Consider the following 11,099-nt stretch of genomic DNA (forward strand, 5'->3'; position numbering starts at 1 on the left):
TTTTTTAAAAATCAGTTTAATATCTGAATTTCCTGGTACGGGAATCGTATCAGAAATTGAACTGATAAAAATAATTACAATGTTATTACCCGCATTTTGCAGGCTTTATATACGCTCATGACAAAAATTTAAATACGGGTATAAGTAGCGAATAGCGCGTCGCATAGCGGTAAGCAAATGAACTATAATCCCAATATTAGTTACAACAGGACTTTATTTGGACGATCTTAGGATGTCTTCAAAATTACGTCTGTGGCTAATCTAAGAAATGAGGTCTTCTCAATTATTAGTCGCCGACATTATAGACCAAAAATAAATGTCATTATGTCGTCTTTTAATGTTACTCTGTTACTTGGGCTGTTAAATTATACATATATTACTCCCATGTTACATAGCAGTTATATTCTAGTGTTATATTGCATAAATAAAAGACAGTTACATAATCTCAATATAAATTAGGTTTATACAAATGTTACATTAAATGTTACTCCCATGTTACATAGCAGTTATATTCTGTGTTTGCTGGGATATGTTTAAAACAATCAAACGAATCATTAAATTTTTTTCAACATTTTTATTTAATTTTTGTTTAAGCAAGTGTTCGAAATATCAACCGTTTACTTCGATACATTTTCTAAGGAGCAAAACGAATGATTCCCTATGTGGAAGTTGTTTGGATATGTTCGAAGGTAGGATGTCGATTGAATGAAAGAATGCACTTCTTCTAGGTAGCAACAATAAATATATATTCTATCAAATATTATACGTATAAGTGTCAAATTTTGCGTGGCCCTGAAAAGGGCCGATTGTGTCACCCGCGGTGACTACTCTAGTGACAGGATTTCTCCTGCCACGAGATACTGGGCCTGGCGCGTGTCCAGTTCAGTCGAGGCGTAGCCGACTTGTTGGAATTGCGGCGTTTCGCCTTTGAGGCCTTCGGAGGTGTTGGTGGCTTCTCCGTCTGCGTCGCCGTGGATTGCGTAGTCTTTTCCCAGTCTGAGTCGGAAGACTGCGTGGCCTGTGTTGCGGCGTCCGGTGTTGCGTACAGCGATGTACCAGGTTGCGGCAGTCCGTTTGTATGGCCCGCTCTTGATTGTCGCCCCGGGTGTGTCCGCTCCTTGGCGGTGTTTGCGCCGATGTTGTGAGCCTTGCTGGTGGCGTTCCTGGATAGGAGAGTGAGGTGTATTTCCTTATCCGGACGTCCCAGGTAGCTAGGAGGCACCGTGGGGGCCTGGTAAATTTTGCCGGTGGAAGTTCGATCGGCTCCAGCTTCCAAGGTAACAAGGACCATTGGACTCGTCGACAGGCTCGTTCGCTTCTCGCTCTCTCTGCGTTGCTATCGTTGTCCGCTCTCTGCCGTATGTTAACTTCTGATGAACGGGGTGGCAGCGGTCGTGAAGGCGGACCTGCGAAAGTGCTGTTTAACAGCTTTTAGCCGCTCTAGGCGGATATCAAAAAGAGTCGTGCTCACGTATCAGTGCTTGCGCTCTCGAAAGCGTGAGCAGACTAATGTTCCTTGCCATTTCGCTGCCTTATATGCTGGTGTTGAAGATATTTTGATATCGAGATCGCGATCTTCCCAAATCGCCGCCTCGCGGCTAGGTATACGACTACCTGTGCCGCTGTGCACGTGTTTATCGCGTGCTCTATGCCGTGAGCGTTGCACATTATTAGCGCGTGGTCCTTGCTGTGTGCGCGACACGTGATTAGCGCGTGGATCTTCGTTTCCTGCGAGTACTTCGCGCGCCCTGTATGGCATGCGCTTATACTTGGTGGTGGATTAACCGCCACACCCTACTGCGCATAATTATTTCCAGAGCAATAATAGTATACGTATCGATAATCCGTTCTTCCATATTTGCCGGTGAGGGGGAGGATGTTGTAGACTTCTATCTACTAGATTGTTGTAGACTTTATCTTTTAGAACGTCCCGTAAAAAAAAATCGAGTAGCATCAGGTCTGGCGATCGAGGTGGCCAAGGGATACTAAAACCTCTTTCAATCCAACGTTTAGGAAACTTCATTTGTGCGTGATTATGTCCATCTCTGTAGGGTGAATTTTTATTATTTTAAGAAATAATTTATCCCTGGGACTTGTATATGTGTGTGTGTGTGTGTGTGTATGTGTGGGGGATTTACTCTTGTTATTTTTATATATAATGTGGTAAGGTTGCTTGGATGTGTTTGTGGTAGGATGTCGATTGAAAGGTAGAATGCACGTTCTATGTATCGACAATAAATATATTCTACTGGTTATAGGTACAAGTGTTCAATTTTGTGTGGCCCTGAAAAGGGCCGATTGTGTCGCGTTTAGCGACTCCTACGCGTGGCGAGGTTTTCTCGCCACGAGATTTGAGGTGTGGTCGCGATCCACTTTAAGGGCCCTCGTTGATATGAGGCCCGGGGCGTCGCTGGTGTTGAAACCGCTCGCCGGAGATGCTTGGAGGTCTTGTGAGGTGTTGGCTCCGTTTGTGTGGCCGCTGTCCGAGTTGTGGCCTCCCAGTCAGAGTCAGAGGATTGCGTGGCCCGTGTCTGTGTGCGTGGCTTAAGATGTTGTGTGCCGCGATGCACCAGGCTGCGACGATCCGTCTGCGTGGCCCGTTCCTTGCGGTTGCCTCTGGTGGTGCCGCTCCTGGGAGGTGTTAGCGCCGGTGGTGACAGTAACGCTGATACCGTCCCTGGATAGGAGGGCGATGTGTACCTCCGTACCCGGACGTCCCAGGTAGCGAGTAGGCTCCTCGGAGGCCGTGTGAAGTTGACGGCCGGCAGCTCAATCGGCTCCAGCTTCCAGGACAGCAGTGACCACTATACCCTCTTGGCCGCTCGTTCGCTCGTTCGGTAGTTGCTCTCCTGGTCCGCTCTCTGCCGTAGGTCGGCCCCTGGTCATCGGGGCGGCAGCGGTCGTGAAGGCGAACCTGTCGGAGTGCTGTCTACCAGCTTTCAGCCGCTCTAGGCGGATGTCAAAAGAGTCGTGCTCACGTTTCGCTACCTTATATACCGTTGTTGATGGTATTCTAATAGCGAGATTTCGGTCTTCTCAAGTCGCCGCCTTGCGGTTAGATATTTGACTACCTGAGCTGTTATGCACGTGCTTATCGCGTGTTCTTCTTCCTGCGCGTGGCACGTGATTAGCTCGTGGTTCTTCATCCTGCGCGCGGCACGTGATTAGCGCGTGGACCTTTCTCTCGTGAGTATTTCGCGCGCCTTATACGGCATGCGCTTATACTCAGTGGTGGATTATCCGCCACATATAATAATAAATATCTTTTTTAATAAAGTATACAAAAATAAGAAAAATATTACAAAATAAAGTAGTATACAATTGTTTATATCTTATTAAACGATATCGATAACTAAATATAAACACAAAGAAATTCTTAGCAAAAATAAACAGAAGTGTAGTGACAGTGACGCAATAACGAGCAAATGTAAACAAAATATATAAACACGCAAATAACAAAAAGATTATACAAGTAAATACGAAATTTGACACTTCAAAATCTCATATCTCTAGAACCAGAAGAGAGCGCCACAAAATTCGAAGTATGTATTACTTCGGATTACTAGGAATGGTATTACTAGGTATTACTAGGAATGTACCCTTTACAATATATATAAAAATGAAAACGATCCGTGATGTGTAAGTTAATCCAAACTTTTACCAAAAAATAAACAAAGAATGCAGATATTACCATAATTAGTAGTACTTGTTAGCATTATCGATAAAGCTTCCACACAGATAAAGTTATACAAAAATAAATACTCAATAGTCCATAGAAATATTCCAAAGATCTTAATGATATAGTGTACGCTAAATCGATGTTCTCATTCATTATATTTATATTATTGCGGAAAAGAGAGATCAATCTATATATCATATACTTTAAAATTAAAAAAAACACAGCATGCAACAGCAAAGAATTCCGCCTATAAAAGCATGTTTTCGCATACTGGTTCATTCTTTCATATCTTTCGATTAGTTGTATTTGTTTTTATTTGTATTTTTATTTAACTCTTGCGCTGATAATGGCTAAAAGATTAGTCGAAATGTCCGCTTTACATTTTTATATGTCACACTAAATTGTTTATACGATTAATCTTTATGCACTCTTAGTATTGCGCCGAGCTCTTATTGCCATTACTCCTCAGTCTTAAAATTTTATTCAATTCTAAGTTTATATCAAATTCTCGCCAATATCAATTACAATTAGCAATCTTTATAATCTATTACATCTGCATATACATTTCCATATATAACATAAAATGGTGCTAATAATAATAATAAATATCTAGGTCAGTTTGAAGCAATTAAAGAACAATAGAGATAATTATATATAATTATTATTGTAGCCGCGCCTTCGATTTACACGTCCACATTAACAGAATTTATTTGTTTCGCCGATCGGAGAGATAGGACGTAATTGATTTGTCCGGGTTTAGTTTGTTGAACAGTATTTATTCATTTCGACACCAACTCCCGGACCGTCTTAGGTAATCGCACGCGACAGCAAGATATGAGCGGACACACGAATTATCGTTTAATTATAACTTTATGAGCGTGAGGCGTTCGGTGTGCTCCCGGTGAAGGCTTGCGACGAAGTGTCTAAACGAAAAACCCTTCTTTCCGATCCACGCACAAGAATCCCGGTTGATACGGGTACTACAAAAAAGGAGGAATTTCGATCGTTCGATTCCGAGAGCCAATCGGCTATCGACAACGAGGTGTTTGTCAGAATCGAACGATACGAAGAAACCGCAAAAACGGAATGAAAACAAGGCTTCGCACGTAACGTCTCGCTTTAGAACGTTCGAGAAACAGAATTAATAATATAATTTATAAAACGCTTACTTTCTTGAACATCCCGCTCGCCTCGTATACCGGGTAGGTTACGAAATAACTGGTTAAATCCTACCAACATAATCGATACACGGCATCTTAATGATAATTCTCGATCAGACGGTCCGAAGAGCTCTACAGCAAATTTTTCAACATACAATAATAGGAAAAGTGTACCGATAAAGATCGTTGGTGATTCAATCGAAATACATGAGTTAACTTAATCAGTAAATCTTAGCATAGGGTTATTTACATAGGCGTTCTTAGAATAGATATATGTACATATACAGAGCGTGACGATAATTAAAGTCAAACTTAATTATTAACGCATAAAGAAAACGCAAATTAATTTAAGAGCCAGTGTCACTTGATATCGGTAGCTGACAGATCTGCGTTATTGGTCGCTTTAGAGTGGTTTTGGCAGTACGCAATGTAACTACTCGGACATGCCCATCCGATCCCGGATGTACGTCTAATATTCGGGCAAGTTCCCATTTCGAAGGAGGTGCCAAATTATTTTTCAACAATACCAGCTCGTTAATTTTGAGCTCCGGTTTGTTTTCTTGCCATTTACGCCTTTGTTGCAATGTATGCAAATAATCAGAAGACCAAGAACGCCAGATCTGCTCTAAAATCGCACGCACTTGCTGCCATCGAGACAGCCGATTCGAATCGATATCTAAAACAGATTCTTCAGGCGGACTTACTAACGGGCGACCGACTAAAAAATGACCCGGAGTTAACGCGGAAAAGTCATTCGGATCATCATGTAACGCGGAAATCGGGCGGGAATTTAGGCAAGCCTCGATTTGACACAGCAGCGTAGCGAACTCGATCTGCGATAATGTTCGGGAACCAATCGCTCGTTTCAAATGAAACTTTAATCCTTTGACACCGGCTTCCCAAAGTCCGCCGAAATGCGGAGCAGAGGGAGGTATAAAATGCCATTTTATGTTATCATTAGCGATAGCGTCTTGTATTTGAGGGTCGGCGACAAGTCGCTGAAAGGTAGTGTTTAATTCGCGGTCCGCGCCTTGAAAATTAGTGCCGTTATCACTGTACATGTCGGATGGAAGACCGCGACGGCTTGCAAATCTCCGAAAGGCGGAGAGAAAACCGTTAGTAGCGTAATCATCTACGTATTCTAAATGGACGGCCTTTGTCGAGAGACAAATAAAAACGGCAACATAATATTTTTTGGATCGTTGACCGCGGCCGACTGACGGAATAATATTCATCGGCCCGGCGTAATCGACGCCTGTGTGCGAGAACGGAGCCGAAGGCGTGACGCGGGGCTGGGGGAGATTCCCCATCAGCTGTTGCGAGGTACGTGCGCGTTCGCGTACGCACTTTACACAACTACGTATAAGAGATTTTACACTGGTGCGCGCTGAAATTATCCAATAATTTTGGCGTAAAATTCTTAACATCAATTGAGTGCCTCCATGAAGAGAGGCTTTATGAGCTTGAGCGATTAATAAATCCGAAATTCGATGTTTCGGTAAAATGATAGGGTGCCGTTCATCATAACTGAGTGACGAATTGTCAATCCGCCCGCCAAGGCGAATTAATTTATCTTTCCCGAGAAAGGGATAAAGCGATAACAAAGAACTGGATCTTGGCAGTAAACTTTTATCGTTTAACGCTTGAATTTCGGATGGAAAATGACGTTGTTGCACGTAACGGAGCCAAAACAAGGAAGCTTCTTTGAGTTCGGCAGCGGACAAGCACGTCGTATTCACGTTCGTATTGGTCGCGCGACATTTTAGATTATTAATAAAACGTTGCACGCGTGCCGTGACTCGAATTAACTTCTTCCATGTAGAGACTTCGTTCGGTAATTTCCACTCCAGAATATGTTGAGCATGACAAACGATCATATTTCGCGTTTCGGTTTCGATTATCTGACGATCGGCCTCAAGTTGATCTTTTAATTTATCATGGATCGGCCACGCGGTAGAAGGGGAACGCAACCAGGCAGGGCCGGCCCACCAAAGTTCGAAATCGCGGAGTTCAGCGGGTGACAAACCTCGCGATGCGCAATCCGCTGGATTTTCTTTAGATGGGACATGATTCCATTTAATCGACGGCAGCCGAGTTTGTACTTCCGATACACGATTCGCCACATAAGTAGTCCATCTTGATGGATGGCCTCGTAACCATGCGAGCGCGACCGAAGAATCTGTCCATCCGTACATCGGAATATGCTGCAAATTTAACGATTTTTGCGCGAATTCTAACAATCGAGTTAATAAGACTATGACATTTAATTCTAGACGCGGCACGCTAATCGTTTTAATCGGCGCTACCTTTGATTTTGCGGTTATTAAGACTACTGAAAACTCGCTGAGCGATCGGAGAATTCTTAAATAAACGACAGCGGCGTACGCTCGATTAGACGCGTCGGCGAATCCGTGCAACTCGATAGCCAAATTTTCCGGATGCATTCCAGTCCATCGCGGAATGCGAATTTCTTTTAAATTTATGAATTCCGCACAATATTTTTTCCAGGGCTCTAACAAGTCCGCCGCGATAGGAGAATCCCAATCGAGTTTTCTTAGCCACAGTTCTTGAATCATAATTTTCGCGGTAATTATTACCGGAGAAACCCATCCCAGTGGATCGAAGAATTTCGCGATAAATGATAGTATCAAACGTTTCGTATTCATATTGACCGAAGGTGACTCGATTTGAAAACGAAACGAATCTTCTCGTGGTATCCACTCAAGTCCGAGCACCTTAAGCGTATCATCCTTATCGAATGTACGATAGCGAGTTCATGCTCTCCCGGAGGAATGTCTGTTAATAATTCTATAGAATTGGCAGCTCATTTGCGTAAATGAAAACCGCCTCGCGCCATCAATTTCGTAAGCTGATCGCGACTTTCCTTTAGCGACGGAACTTCATCGGCGCCAAATAGAACGTCGTCGACGTAAATAAAATCTTGTACTATTGTTTGTGCTTTTGGAAAGGAATGACCTTCGTCGATAGTTAATTGATTGATAACGCGCATGGCTAAATACGGAGCTGGAGCAGTACCGTATGTAACTGTAAGCAATCGATAAGATTGTATCGGAGAATTAATATTAGATCGCCAAAAAATCCGCAAAAAATCGACATCGTCTCGATGAACGCGGATCTGTCGAAACATCTTTTCGATATCGGCGGTGTACACATAACGAAATTGACGCCAACAAAGGATAATTGAGGACAAATCGCGTTGTAATTTAGGCCCGGTCATTAAATGATTATTTAATGTAGAACCATTGCTCGTTTTGCACGACGCGTTAAATACTACGCGAAGTTTCGTCGTGCTGCTAGACTCGCGTAGTACCGGATGATGCGGTATATACACCGCTTGGTTAAGCGTCGGATTTTCGTCGGAAACAGATTCCATATGACCCATAGATTTATATTCATTTAAGAAAGAATGATAGGGTTTCGCGAGATCCGGATTTTTTCGTAGGCGTTGTTCTAATTTCGAATAAAGAAGCGCGGCAGTTTCGCGCGAAGCTTCTATATCGAGCGGAGGGTTGGTTTTAAATGGTAACCGTATTATATAGCGGCCGTCTTCGGCACGCTGATGTGTTTCGATAAAATGTTGTTCGCATTTTTTATCTTCTTCCGACAGCTGAAGTTCGGAAGAAATTTCCTCGATCTCCCAAAATTTTTGAAGGAGAGAATCGAGCGAAGGAATTGTTACGCAATTTAATGAAGTCGCGGAGCCGGTAATTGAATTAGAAGTGCCGGTAGGACCGGATAATATCCATCCTAAAGCAGTAAGCTGGGCCGTCGGAGTTCCGGTCGGACCATGTTTTATCTTTTGCTTTAATAACGATCCATATAAATCTGATCCGATGAGCAGATGGATCGGATGATTGCTAAACGGATCCGGATCCGCGAGAGATAATTTCCGTAAATGCGGCCAATAATCTACAGTTTTAGTCTTTGAGCCAGCGTATGACGTAATTTTTTGATATACGAAAGCAGTCAAAGAAAAGGTTGAGGAACCTCGCCCATTACAAGACTCGAGAGTAAGAGACACCTGAGATTTCGCTACGCCACTGTATCGTTCGCCGAAACACTGTACGTGGAGGCTTGCGCGAGAACGTTTCGTGCGCATAGTTTGACACAACGATTCCGAGATAAAGCTAACAGCCGAGCCTTGATCTAATAACGCACGAACTTTAAATTTACGTCCTTCGATGGTACGAAGTATTACCCATGCGGTGGCTAGTAACACGTTCGGCGGATTTTTCAGCGGCGAATGAATCGTTTGAACGGAAGCGACGGCGGTCTCGTTCTTTATCTCAGGGGCGGCTGAGCCGCTAGGTTGAGCGTTAAGCGCTTTGTTTTCCGAAACAGAATTTTCACGAATCTTCTGTACTGGTATATTCGAGTCACGATGCAAGAGCGTATGATGTGCTCGTCGGCACAAATTACAGCGTTTTTTGCTCTTGCAAGAGGTCGGGAAATGGCCGACCTTTAAACAATTAAAACAACATTTGTGTGATTTGAGAAACTGAGTTCTCTGTTCGACGGATTTACGCTTAAACTCGTCGCATAACATCAAATTATGATTGCCGGAACAATTCAAACATTTTTCGGTGGCTACGTTATTCACCGAGGCCCGATTAGAGCCTTTATTTTTATGAGACGAAGTGTCGGCATTTAACTTAGAATGATCGGTTAGTCCTCGAATTCGCAGCGTCATAAAATCTCGAATCTCTTCATACGTCGGAGATGCGGTTCATTTACCGCGTTGCAGATTCCACTCATTACGTGTGCGTGGACTAAATTTTTGCGAAACAATATAGACTAATAAGTCATCCCATTTTTCAACAGGTCTGCCTAAATTTGTTAACGCGGCTAATGACGCGGCAACGGTATCGCGTAAACCTTTGAGTTCGACAGCGGATTCCGTTTTCATAATAGGCAAATCAGCGAAAGCATGAATATGCGCATGAATAATCGCGTTTTGATTATCGTACTCTTCGATAAGTAATTTCCACGCACCATCGTAATTTGCGTCTGCAATCTTAACATGATTAATTAATACAGCGGCTTCGCCCGTGACACTGGCTTTTAAATAATGTAATTTCTGCGTATTCGACAGCGATTCTTTCGAGGCGACGAGCGATTCGAATATTCCGCGGAAGTTTTCCCATTCCGCGAAATTACCGGAAAATTTCGGCAACGGGATTCGTGGTAATTGCAATGAAACCGTACCAGACAATTCGCGAGAAGAAATGTCGCTTACCGTTGATGCCGCATTTGGGTCGCACCAGGAGAATTTACCTATCACGTCTGCGAGGTAGTCCGCCGCTTCGTGGTAGACGTCCTCGGCCGTAAAGAATTCCTCCTCGGTGAAGTATGGGACTGTACGCTGTTCGTCGGCCGTTGCTATTTGCTGAAGCTGGACGTTGAGACGTTGACACCTTTCCCATAATGTCTCCAAGGCGTCCAGTCGACTCTTCGCCTTGTATTGCGTGATGTTGGCCTTGCCCATTTTCTTAAAGTTGGGGAACACTCGCTTCATCGAGCTTATTGTAATAGATTGCTCGATGAGGAGGCCCTGCAGCGAGTCCGTCATGATGGTAGTCATATAAGATGAAGCCTTTCAGCAACAATTTACCACCTGGTGGTTGTAGAGATGCTGAAGCGTGACGACTGGTCCGTCGCACGCGGATGTGCGAAGACGCACTATAATTTTCACTTAACCGTGCCGCGCGCTAAAGCGTGCGACAACTATGTGTGACTGCGGATTACGCAGGTCGCACTCTGAGGTGCGAAGTGCTAAAGAGCACAAAGATTGCACTTAAGCTGTGCAAAGCGCTAAGAAGCGCGAGATTTGCGCGGCACTGCGGATTACGCAGGACGCACTTTGAGGTGCGGAGTGCTAAAGAGCACAAAGATTGCACTTAAGCTGTGCAAAGCGCTAAGAAGCGCGAGATTTGCGCGGCACTGCGGATTACGCAGGGCGCAAATAATAATGATACGTTGTGCTTAAGAGCACAACTTTAATAATGCAAAGGGATGCAAGGTTGACTTCGCGCACTTTATTTTCCCGGAAGTCCTTTCAACGCACTCGCGTTATTATTTACGGCAGCGGAATGCGGATAGATGTTTTGATATCGCGCACCGTCTCCGTCTCGCGATAGTTTTTATAAGTGCTGTTACCTTAGCGTGTCAGCGTTCTCACTCGCACTCCGCGAACTGATTACCGAATCACTATCTGTTTTTCCAAAATCCGGCTCGAAGGA

The 11,099-nt window shown here is 43.9% G+C and overlaps 2 protein-coding genes across 2 annotated transcripts; both read right to left on the reverse strand.

Moving 5' to 3' along the window:
* Positions 1-5,186: 5,186 nt before the first annotated feature.
* Positions 5,187-7,505, reverse strand: LOC138941809 (uncharacterized). Its single transcript, XM_070311687.1, has one exon. It carries the CDS (start codon positions 7,503-7,505, stop codon positions 5,187-5,189), a length of 2,319 nt encoding a protein of 772 aa, XP_070167788.1.
* Positions 7,506-7,663: 158 nt separating this feature from the next.
* LOC138941810 (uncharacterized) lies at positions 7,664-10,429 on the reverse strand. Its single transcript, XM_070311689.1, has 2 exons — positions 10,097-10,429; positions 7,664-9,319 (listed from the first exon to the last, which is right to left on the reverse strand). The coding sequence occupies exons 1-2, from the start codon at positions 10,427-10,429 to the stop codon at positions 7,664-7,666; spliced, it is 1,989 nt and encodes a 662-aa protein (XP_070167790.1).
* Between the last annotated feature and the right edge of the window lie 670 nt (positions 10,430-11,099).

Source organism: Polyergus mexicanus, unplaced genomic scaffold, assembly GCF_030449975.1.
Source record: "Polyergus mexicanus isolate NDT 795.1 unplaced genomic scaffold, iyPolMexi1.0 SCAF_20, whole genome shotgun sequence".
In the NCBI taxonomy this organism is placed as follows: Eukaryota; Metazoa; Arthropoda; class Insecta; order Hymenoptera; family Formicidae; genus Polyergus; species Polyergus mexicanus.